Below are 18,358 nucleotides of genomic sequence, written 5' to 3' on the forward strand. Positions count from 1 at the left end.
GTAAGAATGCTATGAATCTGAACATCATATGTAAATTTAACATGAATATAAGATCTTGCATCCTGGAAAAAAAGTTTCATTTGAAGTTTACAAAGTCATCCCACATCATTTTATTTTGTAGTTCTCCCTGAAACACACTACTTGATCGAACTACACTGGCTTCAAGCCTCGATAAAGACTTGACAGACTTAAAGTACTTAAAGTCTTTTCTCTTCACAAGACAAACAAGTCTCGCTTTTGTCTACATATTGTTTGGTTTTGGACTTCAATTTTCACTATTTTAACTGTACAATAAACGAGAAGAGCTGCTGCATGGAACCGAAAAACCTCAAAGATCGGCCATGCCTGTTTCTTTTGTCGGGTATGTTTAAAATACTTCTTTCAACTAACTTTGGCAGCGCAGACATTTTGGATTCTAAGAGCCAGAGCCAGACAGCTGCCTTTTACAAAATCTTATGACATATGGCAAAATGTGAGGTGCAATTTTAATTGTTATTTGCATTTTTTTTGTTAAAGCTGAGCAATAAGGATGGACAATGGCTGTTGTAACATTTAATGAAGACCTGCACAATATGGAGCACAATATGTTTTGTCACAAAATTTACCTTTATGAAATTACAGCTTCTGCAATTTAACACTATGATAATATTTCGAGTTATTGTACAGCCATAATTCAATGTTTATATTGTTTTGCAGCTCTGGGTTAATGAAAGTAAAGGATGTGACGCGTTGTTGTGTGTTACCATGACGTTGCCAGCGATGTTGGTGATCTGCAGGGCCAGCGGCAGCACATTGAGCTCACACATCATCTGTAGGATCAGCTTGGCGTCTGTCCATGTCAACTCCAGCAGGTAGAGCAGGTGAGGAGAGTCACTGACACGCAAACACACGTACACTTTTCAGGATACACACACATTTTTTTTACCACATACCAAAAAATAGAAAATGATTACATGGGAAAACAACTCGAACAACTGGCCGTTTAAGGACACACAAACCTGTAGAGATTCTTGATGTTCTCCTGAGGGACTGTGGCTCTTTCTACCTTCAGCACCTGTGTAGCCAGTTCAGTCAGATGGTAACTTTTACACCGAATCAGCTCTTTTGCTGAGATCTCCACATCACACACGAGGCGGCCACAGGTGGCGCTCTTCTCTGCAAAGGCACTACGACCCTGCCAAGCACAACAACATTTAGTGATGTACAACATGGTATAGACACATTTATATTGCTGAGGATTTCTGCACTTCTTACCCCTAGTTTGGGCATATTTGCCCTTCTGAGGCGTCCCATTTTAGACCAGTGGGGAACCTTGCACACATTGATCCTCTGCAGAATCACTTCCAGGTCAAAACCAAAGATGTCGTGTCCCTGCAGGACAAGAATAATGATCCTAACTTTTAACCGCATGAAACACTGCACCTTCATTTGCACTTCCTTGTACATCTTACATTTACATTAAAAGAATCTGTAAAGGATTCAGGAGACACAGAGTTAGTCTATCCCAACGTGTTCTACTTACCACCAGCACATCGGGGTCAATTTTGTGCATCTTGGCCAGGAAGAAGCCAAGCAGAGTCCGCTCTGTAGCAGCGATCTCTACTTTCCCATTCTAACAGAGGAAGAGTCACATTATCAAATACAATGCAGTGAAAGTGTTGTGATACTAAAATATATTGCCTAACAACTCTAATAAAATCCACTTTTTGTACAAATGACACTAAAGTGCCTTCGACTTTGGAAACTGATTTTTTTTTTTATACCACATGAATAAAGTTTAACATTGTATTGTTGAGAGTCCTTTGGTGGCGATACTAAAAATATCAATGTTTCCTTTTTCCTTTCTCTGTGTAAACACTGAGTTCCATCATCACCCACCTTCTTCCTCACTGCATCTTTGAAGTCATAGGGGAAAATACAGTCGGACGGTTTACTGACAACTGCAAAGACAAAAAAGAAAATCAGAACATTTCCTAAACTATTCCCATTCAAGCATTCTTTGACTTTTATTTTCCCATACAGTTCTATTTCTTTGTATTCAAAAATTGCAATTAAAACATTTAAGTTAAAAGATCAATGACTTGCCACAAAAATGGGTCTGGTATGGAGGTTGAGGTGGAGCTTTGTCCATATGGAACTTATAGTGGACGAGTGCGGCCAGGGACACAATCTGCAGAGGAACAATGACATGATCAGGCCCTTGCCTACAGAGTATTTCAGTCTAAACAACACAGCTATAATAATAAAAAATAATCATTTTATCAGTGCCCTATACATTTACTGCTAAAAACAGGAAACTGTATATTTGATTGTGTATACAGCTGGTAATGTTCTGACCTCGTTGTGGTGCGTCTTGGGGTTCTGGACAGTCTTGAGGCTGATGGACATGACAGTGATGGGTGGAGGTGACAGGTCTTTGACCACAGTGACCAGGTCGCTCCTCAGGGCCAGAGCCTCCACCTTACACCAGCTGACCGGCTGGCCAATCAGCTCTGACACAGACACAGAAGGTACATGTGAATTTACAAATTCAAAATAATTATAGTATGGGCTTCTAAATATCAGAATCTCTCAAATACAAATCAAGTTAAACCCAGGGTGTTAAATCAGTTTTAAAAATTATACAGCCTTAATAATACAATCCTTCTTACGTGGTGTCTTGATGTCAAGCCAACACGGCCCTCTGATCTTCCTGCTGAGGAGGAAGTGCTCCAGACTTGAAGTGTTGGTTCCAAAAATGTGGGAAAATGTCGCCCCCTTCAGGTCTGAAGGCAAAGCAGGGAATTCGGCCTGCAAATAAAACATTTACCCACACAGATGAACAGGTGATAAAATAATAATAAAATAAACAGCTACATAGGGTGTATGTGTGCATGTCTACTCACAGAATATCTGACTTCCAGGTACTCGCACTGACTGGGCACATCAGGAATTTCAAAAGCGTAGTTCTTCTCCACTTTCTGCATAGAGAAACAGAAAATAAGCACCAGTTACAAACATGTCACACTTACATTCATGCTACAAGTCACATAACCCAGTTTAGGACCAACCTTGGACTTGAACTTCATGATCTTGAACTTTTCAGAGAGGTCGTTAAATTCCTGGTAGACGTCCATCATGCCTACAGGAGTGTCCAAAACCTCTCCGGTCTTGGTGTTCACTTTCTGTTCATGAAAATACAACGAAACAATTGAAAGAATTATTAAAATAAAAACGCAATTGAAGGGGAATGTGTCTCTATCTTGTGTGCGTATATTACTGCTGAGAGTAGCCATTACAAAAACATAATAAAAGGGAAGAAAACTGACAAACTGTCCTGACGCAATCATAGTGACACTAATGTGAAACCAGCAGGAACACTTACATATTCGCGAGGCAGGAAGTACATGGTCCGCTCAATGTTCTTGACAGTAACACAGCAGCTGACGTAAGACTTTGCAGACTCGATCCACACCTTTCCAAACAAGTACACCACACCTAGGCCACAGTTAAGTTCAAGTAAGTAAACACTTAGGAATTACCTGATATAATCTACTATATATTCACTCCAGATGTGAATATGTCTTACCAGGTTGGCTGTAGGGTTCCTCAAAGGCATCCAACCAATAGAAGCGGAAAACCTGCTCCCCATCTGGCCCCTCCACTAGAGGAAGTTTGCTGGAGTCGACCTGTATCTCTGCTTGAGCCTCACTAGCTCCACCCTCCTCCTCTTGTCCCCAAGAGCTCCCAATCCTGCTGGACCTGGAAAAGGAAAGGAAGGAGTGAAAATGCTAACTGAACTTGTTTTTAAAACTGTTTACCTTAGAGCTCAGTTACATAACGTATGTACACCATTTTAGGATTGAGCCAGAAAAAAGAAAATAGGGGGGAGAGCCAAAAATGTATTTACAATAAGACAGGGTCCTGGGGCTCTGCTTTGGCCTCCACTTTAACAGCCACCTCAGCTGCTGCTTTAGGTTCAGCTTCATCTTTCATTGCAGGCTTCTCCTCCTCGAGTCCAACCTCCATCGGCTCATCGAAGTCCACCCCATCAAAAGCCATGGCATCGTTCGCTGAGAAACATTGTCATAAAAGGTAAGGTGCTAGAAGGGACAAGAAGCGCAAAAAGCCAGGACTGATGTATCCATCTTTCTTACCTTCCTCTTCTTCTGGCTCCTCCACTTTTACCTTATGCTTCTCTACAGGAGGAGCAGTTGAGGAGGAAGGAGGGTGGGCTGATGGGCTGGGTGTTGGGTCAGAAGGCGGCGGCCTGATAACTTTGGCCTTCGTTCCCATAGCGGAGGGTGACTCCTGGTATTACAGAAGTGACATACAATATCTTAAAATTACTGAATTCAAAATGTATAATCTGACCAAGGACATGCTTTACAAATGGGTATCATCATAAATTTGATCATATAATTTTCAAGATTGTGATAGATAGTTATGATATGCCATAGGATACCTTTGGCATCTGAGGTTTGATGGAAAAGGGGTTCAAAGGTGATCCAAGAGACTTCTTTTTCTTCAGAGTGACCACTGGTGGAGGAGTCAGAAGATTCGGTTTCTGAGAAAACAGGAGAGCCAGATGTTAAAGGCAAATATCACAACATATTAGATTAGGTATGGGCAATAAAGAGGTGGAGAAGTTGGCTATGAGCAATGCACTGTCTAAATGATATGGGACCAACCACAGAGTGCAGGTCCTGTAAGATATCTCCTAACAGGTCATCTTTGGACAGGTCCACGTCTTTCTGCAGGAAACAAAATTATTTTTACGGTCAATGCAAGTGTAAGAAAAAGTGTAAAGCATCTATTTTATTTTAAGTCAGGATCTGCACAGGGGACAGTCAAGGACATGATGTCTGCAGAAACATACCTCTGCAGGTCTTTTGACATTACTGTTCATGAAGAGGCTCTTAATGGTGTTGGGCTTGGCTACAACAGATTTCTTCACATTTTTCTTAGAGTCTGCTCCTTTAGCGCCAGCCTTACCTGCAAATAAAAATAAATTCACTCCTTGTACAAAACTATTTACTACACATTTCCCCACACTCAACCTCAAGATACACTTACATTGTTGTGTAATATAATAGTGTATAAATGGTTACCTTTGCTTTTTTCAACTACATCATCATCCAAGTCATCGTCAAAGATTTCTCTTCCGTCCTCCACATATCCTGTTCCATCTGAGGGAAGAGAGGAGAAACTTTCATCGTCAGACTTCCTCATCACACACATTCCCACGGTGGACACAGGAGACTGAGACTCACCATCATCAACAATCCAGTCATCCTCCTGTCTGTCTCGAACCATCTTCGAGTACTGATGCTCGTCCACCTCCTCATACACACTCGTGAACTCTTCCACCTGGAGAACATAAACACTGGTTGACCATAACACATAAAACAAGAATTTCTGACTGAACACAGACACAAATGGGATTTCTAATGTTCAATAATAGGGAATAAACTAAAATATGCAGGGTTAGGGTTAGGAAATGCACAAAATTTCATTGAACCTCATATTTGATCTTCTCCCCCATCTTGGCTTTCTTGAGCTGCTCCAGTGCTGACTTCCTCCCCGTCTTCTCCCTCTTCTCTCGTCGGGAGCGTGACTTTGCCAGTCCGCAGGCATCACCTCCATCGTCTGAGGAGAAGGACACATCGACATGACGACGCAGCGGCAGGTGGGATCGTGACAGTTTGGTTTTCAGATGTTTATCCCAACAAATACACCACTCATGTCACATTTGAGGAGCGCAGGCGCACAACATTGTTTGACCCTAACTTCTACTACTTTGTAGCATAGGTTATGGTTACCATTTCTGTAATTGAGAGGAGGATTAGCTAGTTCATGACTATCTTACAAGACAGTTGCGGTTGAGACAGTGTAAGTTAAAAAAAAACAGACATAGCGTAACGGTGTTAGCTAACTACAGTGTGCTGCTATTGCTCTGTTATTTTCTCTTAACAATACCAGACTCGCATGGCAAATTGCTGGCTTAGGTTTTTAAGCATTTTCAATACATATAAAGTATTAATAGCCTAAGCGTGCTCCTTGTTGTCGAAAGCTAACGTTAGTGAAAGCTAACTGACATGTTAGCTAATTTCTTCGCTTACCCTGCGCGAGACCTCTAAACTAAGCTAGCAGGCGACGAGAAAAAAAACACTCACCGCCGTCCGGACAGTCCGTGTCTTTGTCTGGGTTTGATACCGGAGCCATAACTTTAACTTTTTCCTCTTAAACGTTTGCTCACTGACAGCTGCACAACGCGGCGGCGGCAGGTCAGTACAATAACAGGGCAGTCCGCGCCAAATCGTCTTCCCGGGGAATGTCATATGCAGGAAGTGACATCGCAGCGCCGTCAGCCAATGAGAGTGAAGCGTTGTTTCCACTCCTGTCCACATGGTGGCGGTGTTGTTCAATGAAACAGGGACGCAGACTCCACAGACTCAGGACCACAAAAAGCTCAGTATTTCTACAGTATGAGAGTATTAAAAAATTTGAATAAAAAGAATAAGTTAGTACATAGTGATTGGTTTCTTCACTGAATAACGTTTCAGGTATTCCATTAATTATCCCAGAAGTCTTTGGGGTTTCCCTTTTTTGCAATTCTTCCACATATAGCAAACTTGTCAGGCATTTTAACCACTGTCTAAAAGGTGATTTCAACAAGTGAATATTTGGCCTGCAGGTAACATAATAAAATATAGTCACCCATGTTTTCCTTCTGGCTCCATAGGTTACATACGGTACAAAATATACCAAATAAAGTATACATTGAAACTTTATTTTACAAAAAAAGTGCATTGTGAATATTTTTTCCATTTTTTCTGCAGGACAGTGCAACCTTTCTTGTAAGGCAGTTATTTTTTCACCAGTATAACCTGATCCTAAAGTTTGAATTGTCATGTTGCAGCGTTACACCACTGGTCTCTGTCTTTTTTAAAAGTCAGTGCCTGTGCCTGTGTGTAGGCTACAGTATCCCAATGAAGCTTGTTTCCATGGAGACTAGGAGGGCACAATGGGTTCCTGTCCCAGATTGGGGCCACAGAGACACTACAGTGCGTCCAACAATGGAAACACAAAGCGTGGTTTGTCCTTCATCCCCAGAGCTGATTTAGGCTTTTAAACCAAACATCACTGTGACAACTATATATTAGCATGATCCTCTTGGCCTACAGTACAGTGGGATTACAGGCACATTATCATATTGGTGACTTCGTCTGTGTCAACTGGATAAAAGTATTATATGTGTGTGTGTGTAAATGTGTTGTCCCTATAGTCAACAAACGTATTTTATTATTTTTGACACATTGTTCACTTTTTTAAAAACGAGGCTACACTTTGCAGATTGTATGAAGATCCTCCACAGCAGTAGGCTACAATAGGAGCAGGTTCATCAATGTACAGCAGTGTGGTCTTCTGTAAGGTCTGCTAAATGGGCCGTGGCCCACAGTTGTCGCAGCTCATCAGGGGTGAGCAGCTGATGGGACCTGACAGACAGACAGACGGACTGTTGTCGCTCTGCTGCACTTGCCCGCTGTGCAGGAGCGAACACAAACTCCTGCCTCAGACTAAACAACAAAGCAGACAAGAGGAGTAAGTGTTAAACACATCACTGTTTTTACTTTACATAACCGTTTGGATTTGGACGCCATGGTGAAGCAGCGACGCGTCAGAGCGCACCCCTGCTGCGCAGCTGTTGCGCCTCTTTGTAGCAGGAGAGGACCAAGACAGGTAAGTTATGTTTTTTCTAAATCCTACATTACGACACTTCAGTCGCTGTGTGTTTTATTGACCCTACAGCGGGAAGTTATCCAAGTATCATAGAGTGAGGAAAAGAAAAAGGGAGGAGTAGTTTGTGTAGTCTGAAGCAAAGCTAACACCACATTTTCATTTTTGTGCCAAATATCAAATACAGCTTGGTGTGACAGGAAGATCAGACTATTGGTGATTGGGTGTGACTGTGAGCTTCAGAGACAGCTATGTATCTGCAACTGGATCCAACAGAGAGACATTTAACACGCCAAATACTGAGAATTAATACTCCAAACTAATTAGCAACAGAAATTAAAGTTAATTTTCACAAGGCGTTGAAGCTAACCTTTAATATTTTTCCATATCAAATCCGTTGCAGACTGTCCAAACCTTGACAAATAAATAAATAAACCCTTTATTTACAGACGCTCTCAGTTCAACTGTAAACAAATGTGGCGATACTCAGTATCATCTCACTGATGGCGCTATGGGCCACTCCACCAATCCTCACCGCTCATACTGCTGGACCGCCGGAGCTCCTCTCTGATTGGTCCTTCTCTTGGAGCTCTCTCCTCTTTCCCGTCGCCATGGCGAGAGCTCGTCGGCTCTGCGAGCGAAGATCGTTTATAGAAGCGACGACTCACTCGCAGCTCACAAAACTCTGACAGGGTCATCTCACTCAAACAAATGTTTATCTTTTTTCCTCATGTTGTGTGGCTAATTTCTGCGTTTTTAAAAAAAATACTTTCCTCATAAATGATTGACAACCTAGTCTAAGTCACTTACACATAATTAGGCTTTAATTAACAGGTAATTAACACAAGGGCATCTTTCTGTAGGCGTCTCCTTCTCTTTTGCACAGCTGTCAATGTTACAGAACATCTGTAGCATTGATTTTCATCATTAACGCAAAGCCACAATAAAGGGCGGGGGGACCAAGATAGACTCAGGCTAGCCGGTTAGCATGCTAACTTCAGTAGATATCTCTGCAACACACAACATAGATGTCATAAGGTCAAAACTGTTATTTCTTCACTTTCTGTTGATTATTTGAGTAGTGAATGTTTTCAGCTAAGTCTCACCTTAAATTAAATTTTATTATTACGATGCAAAATGATGGTAGGATCCCATCTTCCCTTAACTTTGACTTTCTGTGCATATAATGGCTGCCCAAAGTGAACCCACTCTGATCAACCCTGCTCTATAGGTTGAATCAGAAATCAAAATATCCCAAAGTCAAATCAAACCAAATGCAATTGCAACCTCCACTTAAGAGCAGAGAGTTCATCCCTTTTGTGGTGCCAGGAAATTGCTGCAGAGTGAGGCCTCCTTGCTGCCTCCTCCTCTCTGCAGCAGGGGATCAGAGAGGTGGAGGTGGAGGGGGGGGGGGGGGGGGGGGAGGAGGAGAGGGGAGGACAGACAGAGCAGAGAGTGGGCGGGGGGAACAGAGGGAAGGGAAGGAGAAAGAGACTGAGTGGTGAGGAGAGGAGAGGAGAAGAGAGGAGAGGAGAGGAGGAGAGAGGCATCATCGCCTCACTGATGCTGCTGAGTCACATTACAGAGGGACCACAGCCACATCCCATGAGTCTTTGGGAATCATGGAGGAGCTTGAACACACCTGCCCCCATCCTCGGACGGTAGGGTGCTTTTAGCGTGTGTTTTCTCGTCTGTGTCGCTGTGTGTGTGTGTGTGTGTGTGTTGTGACAGGGAGCGAGAGAGGAAGACAAAGGCTCCTGCTTTCTTCCCTGTTACGAAACAGATCCTCTATAGCATAGGAGGCGCTGCTCAGACTGCTGAGTGGACATGTTTGAATGAAGGATGTGAGGTTCACACAGTGGACAACACAGCAGGAGAGTCCTGCTGAGGGGACACTGCGGCACTGTGTCTCCTTCCTCCCTCCTCCAAGCGGTCCATCTTTGCCTCCTCGTCTCGTCCTCGCTGCCGTTGTGCTCCCGTGCCATCTCCCATCCTCGTGTTTCTCTCTTTTTCGGCTTTAATCCGACTTATGCCAGATGTTCTTTGCCTGTGCCAGAGAGGGCTTTACTGACCGCCTGCCCTGATAGGCCCGTGTGCCCCATGTCAGTGAGTTTGAAGCTTCACCATCTGCTATGTGCTAAGTGTTTAAAAAGAAGAAACCCCCTCCCCCCTGTTCTGTTTTACCGTGCCCAAGGAATCATGGGGGATGAGGATGCTCCCTCAGCCTCTCTGCTGCTTTTTCTTGTGTTTCTGTTGCTCTCTAATGGAAACAGTTGTGTTCAAAGCCAGTTTGAAAAACGTGTGCAAGTAAATGAGACGCTCAGATGCCATGACATGAGTCTCATATTTATGGCATGGTAAAAATGAATGCCTTCATTCTGTTCCTCTTGTAGCTGTGGCTCTTTACTTGCTTGCTTTAGCGGTTACTTTTGACAGTCAGCTGCATGCAGGGTTGGGTCAGTCAGCATCTGAAAACATTTAGCATATTCAGCATTAGAGATTCTTTAAATGATAGTGGACTGCCTTCAATAATCAATTATTGGTTCATCATTAATAATATATGAAATATGTTGGAGGTAACACTTTCTATGATGCCCTATATGTCTATAATACATTATGAGCATACTAACATATAATGCACCTATAGCTTTGTATAATCGTAGTTATAAGCACTTATGAATATTCATAAAGGTTTATAACAATAATCATAACTCATTATGACACCAATGTCTATAATGCATTATAAACATACCTTTAATGTTTTATAATGCACCATTCAAAATGCTTTATAAGAATAACCACACACTATAAAGTATTTTATAATGACTTATTAGGTCAAGCACCAGTACTTCATAATTGCTGGTTGCCCATTATTTTTGCAAGAATAATGTACTCAAATTCTCATAGTTGAGATACATTGTAATCATTTTAAAACACATTATAATCACTTTTTTAATGCATTATAATGTGATTGTAAGTTACTGTATGTGGCCATTAGGTGCTGTAATTAAAAAACGTCACTTTCTGAGGTATAGAAAGGTAGAGTAGGCTACATCAGGAGTTCAAAGAACAAATCAAGTACTTAAAAACTAAAACTAAATCAAAAAGAATTACGAAATGAGGACTTCATTTTAAAAGCGGAGCATTAACTAGCTCAACAACTAGCTCAACGAAATCGAGCCCATTTTGTGGCTACTAAGGCTAAAATGTATTAATATTAGTCTGTATATAAAATCTTGTTGTATATTTTGAATTACAAGGGTATTTTATTTTATTTTATGTTTGATAAGCAAGTATTTGTAATTTGTAGTAAGATACTTTTTGATGCCCATTTCTAATTGTCGGTTAATACATATTAAATTGGTTAAATTCTTAACAGAGATTAATCAATTAATCATTAATCATTAACAAACCTATTCAGCATTCACAAGTGGTCAAATTCAATTACTAGTACAAAAACATAACTGGCCAAGGTCAAGTTATCCCTGACAGTGTAACTACAATCCAGTTATACATTTTTTCAATTCTAATCTGGATTGACTAGTTACCTTTTTTGTAATCCTGATCACATGTAATCCATTGCTTGCCAACTCTGTGCATGCATGACAATTAAAATCCACTTGTCCACAATAAACAGCCTGTTTCCAGACCTCATCTCTAAATCTGCAGTGATTAATATAACGGAGTGAAAATGAAACAGCAATTCATTACCTACAGCTGAGCATAGAGTGTGTTGTGACATAAGCATCTTTATACTCGGGAATGATTTGTGTGTTTTTAGTGCGTTTAAGAATAAGTCCAACATCACAGCTTTTGTAATGTGAATGATTAAAATGAAGATCGAGCCATAAGTAAGGGGCGGCTGTAGCTCAGTGGGTAGAGCAGGTGACCAGTGACCAGAAGGTCGCTGGTTCGAACCCCGGCTCCCCTGGGTGGAACTGAGCTACATGCCGAAGTATCCTTGAGCAAGATACTGAACCCCAAAACTGCTCCTGGCGCGCAGTTGGCAACTTGTGTGGCAACCTCTGCCGTCAGAGGGCCCTGCGATGAGCTGGCGACTCATCCAGGGATATACCCTGGCCTCTGCCTCCCCATGAGAACTGGATTTGGCCCCAGTAACCCCCGCAATCCCCTGAAAGGGGGGATAAAGCAGCAACATCTCCGCGACCCTCACGGAAAAAGCGGTAGATAATGAACTGATGAACTGAGCCATAAGTCGACGAAGCTTTATTTGGTAAAAATGTAATACAAGTTTTGGTGACTGGGTTGTGACTGGGTTGTTTCATAGCGTCAAATTCTACAGGTCTTTTACCTGTAGTGTTTTGTTGACACTTCCTCATTTTTTGGGGATCCCACACACTCAAAATATTAGTTATTAATTTAAAAATCAACCAGTGTTTTACCTTTGAAATATTTTCTATTTTCTCATGACATTATTAAAAGCCATAATGTCGATAATCCTTCCCTTTAACACAAACTGATCTTGTAAAAATATTATAATGGACAAATATATAATCATTTTGTTTGCATGTCATCAGTTTAAAATCACATTTATAAACAAAAGTCATCATGGTGATTAAGTACCTCCCAGATGTTTATGTTTTATTATGGCAGGCTTCATCAAAAAGGTTTATGGGTATTAAGTATAATGTCAAGAACTCCTGAAAGACCGCTCTACATCTCAAATTAATTTATAGCCATTACTGATGTTACTTTCTCTTGAAAGAGTAGTCCTGTGTCCGTGGACCGTGTTGTCATGCCAGGCTCTGATCTTGTTGCTGTTCCTAGAGGATGTGTTGACGTCAGTTTGCCAGTGTGGTCCACAGAGACTGAATCTGTTTCCATTTTTTCATCCTCCTCTCACACCCCCACAGCTTTCTGCTCGGTGCCGACTCTGATTCTGTTTTATTGGTGTGAATGAGATTCAGCGAGTATTCCCCGCGGTCAACAGATGGCATACAAAGACAAATTTTCAGGCAGGCTCACACTGCAACACTTTAACCTTGATGTAGCTTCAACAAGTATCATCCTTTATCCGTCTTTGTTCCCTCGTCTCATTGTCTTCTGTTCTCTTTGTATCTGCTTCATTTACATTTATATATTTAAAAATGGTTTTCTAGTAAATTCCTGACAGGAGATCAATAGCTTTGACCTTGTTTTCTGCCACATGTTAACACACAAATAGGCTGCACACAGAAGTCTGCTCACGCACACAGAGTGATCAATAATGCTGAGTGCAGCTCCGTCTGTCTCTCGATCCATTGGCCCAATATGGAGCAGGCAGGCGTCGGCTGTGGTCAATAACTTAATGGAGGTTACTGTAAAAGTAATGAGTATGGAAAAGGGAGACATATTGTGTACAGCTGAAGGGATGGGTGGCTGTGCTTCGGTGTGTGTAGGTGTTTTAGACGTTCATGTGCACTCATCCTCCAGAATAAGACGTCTGTGCTGTATTTTATCTATAACCGCCTCTTTGTCCTCCTCTCCGTCTTAGACTTTGACAGAGCCCGCCATCTTTGCCAGGGAGACCAGTTGTGATTGTCGCGCCCCTCATGAGAAACTCAGCATCGCTCAGGCCCGCAGAGGCACACCAGGTACGGTAGACCTCCTCCTGCTCGGTTTCCTTCTCTGATACATTTCCTCCACCTTCTCCTTCTTCCACCTGTCATGTTTATTCCTCAATCCCTCCTGTCTCTAACTACATTTACTCCTTATACTAGTACTTAGGGCTGGGCAGCATGACCTTAAAATAATATCACAATGTTTTTAGGCCGTATCGCAACATACGTTATATACCTTGATATTTTGACATCTGATTCTGATCAGTAATCATCAGAAATGGGGATATAGTGACTTAGTGGGTAAAGACATGTATTAGAATAAGTAGGACAGTCTGGTAAGTTTAGAAAATGACATCACCTCACTGCAGTGCAGCCTTTAAAACCAGGGAAAGACAACACTCATGCCATTTCATGATATAATGATGTATATCGTATATATTGCTCAGCCCTACTAGTACTATTACTGCACTACAACTACTGCCAGCGCAGGTGCTACCCCTTCTTCTACCTCTAAAGCTACTGCTAATACCACAGTTACCACTTCTATTATTCACTCATACATACACCACTACTACACACTACACTACTACTACTGATACACTTCACCTCTGCTAACACTGCTGCTAGTTTTTCTACAATTACATACCATACATACGCATACATACTACTATATTTGAGACTACTTCAACTATTACATTTACCGGTACTGTTGCTACTGCTACTACAGTTGCTACTCTAGTAGTATCACTACTACCATACTACACTTTCCTACTGATGCTACATGCACATGTACATTAATGCTACTCTGTCTACCATTACATGCTGCACTGCAACTACTGCGAGTGCAGCTGCCACTGCTTCGACTACTAGTACCTCTGAAGCCACTTCTACTACCACAATCTCTACTACTGTTGCTACTCATACAGTATCACTATCACCACAAATACGACTATCAATGGGTCATTCCATGGAAACGTCCATTTTTCTGTCCACAGCCTTTACAGAAAAATTACACATGAAAGACACTGGAATTTTTTTCATATTTTACAATAAATCATTAGGTTATTTGAACAATTACTGCCTCTTGGGCCATCGATTTGGCAATATTTGTTTTTTAATCATTTATTTAACATTCCAAGCAACACCATACTACTTGTCTCCACAGTCACGTATAGAAGGAAAGTGCCGTATTTTGAGTTCAAGCGTTAGGGTTAGGGTTACCAAACTACTACTATACAGCTACTACTATTGCTACAGTGTCACCATCACCACAGCAACTACTTTTAGTGCAGCTGCTACTGCGTCTATTTTAGTACTATTACTACTACTATTGCATTAAAACTATAAATAGCTCTATTTCTAATGCTACTACTGTTGCTAATCCTACAGTCAGGGTTGGGAGGGTTACTATAAAAATGTATTCTGATACAGTCACTAATTACCTTTTCAGAAACGTAGTCGGTAACATTGTCCAAGTGTCACAATATTAAATATTAAATTAATGTAGTTTTGGAGAAGAAATTCCAACTCAGACAATAATAATGATTTATCAATACAATGTTTATTTTTTCCATAACTGAATAAAATAAAGTCCCCAGAACACTGTTTTAAGCGAGAAAGCTGGCCAAATATAAACAAAGTCCTAGTACATATCACAACAGTATTATTACCAGGGTTTGATAATATTGCATCAGGCCTGAACAGTATAATTATCGCTCTAGGAATATATGTGTGTGAGTTACACCAGAAAGTGCCTCGACCAACAACATACGATTGATTGTTATGTGTCATTAGCGTAGCCTACAGAGCAATAAGTCTGGATTACCAATAAGTCAAAGTGGGCAACTGACCCAGCTCCAGGCTATCTCTGTGTCAACTGGTTTCTGCTAATTTAACTGAAACGGATCAATATTTCTCGCCACTTAAGCACAACAAGTTACACTGCAGCTCATTCTTTCATGTTTGTGGCTTTATACTGCTATTCCAAACCACGTAGCACATGTGTCATTAGGTGTTATTCTACCTAGGACATATTAATCAGCATGACCTTAAGAGAGAATTTGGTATTTCAATATGTGATATGGAAGCTCAGCACCATTACTCTCCTATGTTGGCACAACAGTTGGTCCTGATACATATGTTGTTGTGTTGCCGTGTGTTTTCAGTGGACCGGCCGGTCAGAGTCTACGCAGATGGCATCTTTGACCTGTTCCACTCTGGACACGCTCGTGCTCTCATGCAGGCCAAGAACCTCTTCCCCAACACCTACCTCATAGTAGGAGGTAGGACTGACACACATTCACACTGCTGAGAATAACTCATACGGATTTGTCTGATAGTGATTTCTGTGTTTGTGCTTGGAACAGTGTGCAGTGATGAGCTGACCCATAAATACAAGGGTTTCACCGTCATGACGGAGATTGAGCGCTATGAAGCACTGAGACACTGCCGCTATGTCGACGAGATTTTGAGAGACGCGCCCTGGACTCTCACACCCGAGTTCCTAGAGACACACAAGGTGTGTGTGTGTGTGTGTGTAAGACACGTGTTTATGACCAAACTGTTGTAAATGGGTTTTTTGGGTTTTTTTTTGCAAACTCTAACCTGCTGTATGTTATTATGTTTTTATTTTGTTTAACATTTTTTTTACCTCAGTGCAGTGTTTTCCGCCATACTGTACGTGACCTTTGATTGTTCCTCAGATCGATTTTGTGGCTCACGACGATATCCCATACTCCTCAGCAGGAAGTGAGGACGTCTATAAACACATCAAGGAGGCAGGTCAGTGTGTGATGCCAGGAGGAGAAAACAGCTTTGTGTATTCCCTCTCGGGCAGTTTTCTAATTCCTATGCCTGTTTATGCATGTGTTTCAGGGATGTTTGTGCCCACACAACGGACAGAGGGAATCTCGACATCTGACTTAATTACCAGAATCGTCAGAGACTATGACGTCTACGCCCGGCGCAACCTCCAACGTGGCTACACGGCCAAGGAGCTGAACGTCAGCTACATCAACGTAAGAGCATGATCAGTTCTGCACCGTATTGGTTTAGTGCTGACTGCTGCAGCCAGGCAATGATTTAGTTTTGTAAAATGCACACTGGCATCCTGACTTCATATGATTTTGAAAAAGGAATCTAGCTAAAGATTGGAATTAGACTAACTTATATTTTATCGGAGCAATTACAGTCATTTCTAAACATTAAAGGAAATAGGAAGGGCGGAAAAAGTTAAACGAGACCTATTGTGCTTTTTCCTTTCCTTCAGTGTGTTATATATGTTCTTGTGCATGTAAAGGATCTTGAAAGTCATAAAAGTCCAAGTCTGCACCAACAGAGGCTCCTCACTCCCACAGAAAACAGCCTCGTCAGTAGACCCGTCTTTAATTCCGTGACTTTATGACATCACCCTCACCATGTTATATATTTGCATAATAATGCCTATCGGATAGTTTACCACATAAGAATTGATTTACCACAGCTGCTCTGTTGTTGTTAGCGTTGCAGGGTCAGGTGTGTGTGAGCTGACCAATCAGAGGAGAAAGGTTATTCGGAAGGGGGGGGGGGGGGGGGGGACCTTAAAGAGACAGGATCTACTTTCATGGATAATTATATGGTATGTGGTATAATTTGTCATGAAACCAGATGTGGACAATTTGTTTTGGACTGATACCCATTTTATTCGGTTTGATTAATCATGAAATACATTGTGTCTTTAACTGGAATTGTTTAAAACGGCTTGCACTCCCCTACAGATTTTTACGAGTCAAGGAATAAAGACAGAGGTTCTGGTTCGTCAGGGATGTGTTTTTTTTTTTTTTTTAATTTAATCCCCCTCAGGAGAAGAAGTACCGTCTGCAGAACCAAGTGGACCGGATGAAGGAGAAGGTTCGCACGGTCGAGGAGAAGAGCAAACACTTTGTTTACCGTGTGGAGGAGAAGAGTCACGACCTCATTCAGAAGTGGGAAGAGAAATCCAGAGAGTTTATCGGCAACTTCTTAGAACTTTTTGGACCTGATGGGACTTGGGTAAGTAACTTTTTCAACATCATCTGTAGATTGTAGAAGTTGGATATTATCAGTTTGTTCCTAAAATACCAGAAAGTAACATCAGTGACTGATGCTTGAAATAAAAAGTGTGTTTTTGTCAATGAAGTTCTTGCTGATGACGCTCAATCTCCTTCTACAGAAACAGGTGTTTCAGGAGCGCAGTGGACGAATGCTGTCCTACGCTCTGTCCCCCCGAGAGTCGCCCTGCAACAGCCCTCCTCGCGAACTGTCCCCCCTGCGCTCTCCCTCACCCCCGTCTCCCCCCGCCCGCTGGCACAATGCACGGCCATCGCCCCCGACCTCCCCTAAAGGAGCGTCTGCCTCTATAAGCAGCATGAGCGAAGGGGATGAAGATGAGAAGTAGATGAACTCTTGACCGCACGAATACTCACACACACACACATACACACACACACACACACACATACACACACACGCTTCACTCACAGTACACTGCCTGAGAACTGCTCACACACACACACACACACACACACACACATACACTCCTACAAACACTGGCTGGATACTGAAACTGTTCTCCTCAAGGATATGCAAGGCAGACGGTGATCATGGGAAATGAAGTTCGTTCTGTGCTGCAGAGCTAAGAAGCCATCGCTGTCTCTGTTGTCTGGGCAACCGAGCGGAGAGGATGAGGATTTATGTACACAGTTTATGTACACATTTATGTACACATATCATGAGACGGTCCAGAATGCTTTGCAGCATCTTTCAAAGGATTTGCTTTGGATTGTCCAGTGCTGAAAGAGACTGTCCGACAGCCTGTTCATAATATCACCTCTTTGCTTTTGGTCCTGTTCCGTTTAGTTTAGCCTTTTTTTTTTTTTTTTCAAAGATGCCAAGATTTCTTGTAACTACTGTGACCACTACACGTGAGTAGGCACGAAGTTACAGACACTGTGTGTGACATTCAGTGCATCAACAGGAATCGGATTCATTCCTCACTTTGTACTTTTGTGTTTGTCGAATTGAGATTTAGGAATTAACCGACAGATGTTTTGCATCATTTT

The 18,358-nt window shown here is 41.9% G+C and overlaps 2 protein-coding genes across 3 annotated transcripts in view; one reads left to right on the forward strand and one right to left on the reverse strand.

Annotated features, from left to right (window-relative positions):
* The window catches only part of pola1 (polymerase (DNA directed), alpha 1), a 58,907-nt gene extending 52,637 nt beyond the window's left edge, over positions 1-6,270 (reverse strand). The window contains exons 1-21 of the mRNA XM_073487778.1: positions 6,156-6,270; positions 5,501-5,628; positions 5,253-5,349; positions 5,091-5,168; positions 4,859-4,974; positions 4,671-4,733; positions 4,445-4,546; positions 4,137-4,290; positions 3,890-4,052; positions 3,569-3,741; positions 3,365-3,477; positions 3,051-3,164; positions 2,886-2,960; positions 2,652-2,790; positions 2,338-2,492; positions 2,086-2,170; positions 1,879-1,940; positions 1,523-1,612; positions 1,255-1,371; positions 999-1,174; positions 744-873 (exon numbers count right to left, since the gene is read on the reverse strand). Coding sequence (XP_073343879.1) covers positions 744-873; positions 999-1,174; positions 1,255-1,371; positions 1,523-1,612; positions 1,879-1,940; positions 2,086-2,170; positions 2,338-2,492; positions 2,652-2,790; positions 2,886-2,960; positions 3,051-3,164; positions 3,365-3,477; positions 3,569-3,741; positions 3,890-4,052; positions 4,137-4,290; positions 4,445-4,546; positions 4,671-4,733; positions 4,859-4,974; positions 5,091-5,168; positions 5,253-5,349; positions 5,501-5,628; positions 6,156-6,204 — 2,379 coding nt within the window. The 5' untranslated portion in view covers positions 6,205-6,270. The remainder of the gene's footprint in view (positions 1-743; positions 874-998; positions 1,175-1,254; positions 1,372-1,522; positions 1,613-1,878; positions 1,941-2,085; positions 2,171-2,337; positions 2,493-2,651; positions 2,791-2,885; positions 2,961-3,050; positions 3,165-3,364; positions 3,478-3,568; positions 3,742-3,889; positions 4,053-4,136; positions 4,291-4,444; positions 4,547-4,670; positions 4,734-4,858; positions 4,975-5,090; positions 5,169-5,252; positions 5,350-5,500; positions 5,629-6,155) is intronic.
* A 1,371-nt stretch (positions 6,271-7,641) lies between these two features.
* Positions 7,642-17,694, forward strand: LOC141014794 (choline-phosphate cytidylyltransferase B-like). 2 transcript variants are annotated; one of them, XM_073488705.1, is made up of 8 exons: positions 7,642-7,722; positions 13,214-13,313; positions 15,446-15,562; positions 15,647-15,798; positions 15,983-16,061; positions 16,155-16,297; positions 17,121-17,309; positions 17,470-17,694. In XM_073488705.1, the coding sequence occupies exons 1-8, from the start codon at positions 7,642-7,644 to the stop codon at positions 17,692-17,694; spliced, it is 1,086 nt and encodes a 361-aa protein (XP_073344806.1). The 2 variants fall into 2 exon arrangements, with proteins under 2 accessions (XP_073344806.1, XP_073344807.1); XM_073488706.1 differs by lacking the exon at positions 7,642-7,722 and adding an exon at positions 9,342-9,380.
* The last annotated feature ends 664 nt before the right edge of the window (positions 17,695-18,358 follow it).

Source organism: Pagrus major, chromosome 19, assembly GCF_040436345.1.
Source record: "Pagrus major chromosome 19, Pma_NU_1.0".
In the NCBI taxonomy this organism is placed as follows: domain Eukaryota; kingdom Metazoa; phylum Chordata; class Actinopteri; order Spariformes; family Sparidae; genus Pagrus; species Pagrus major.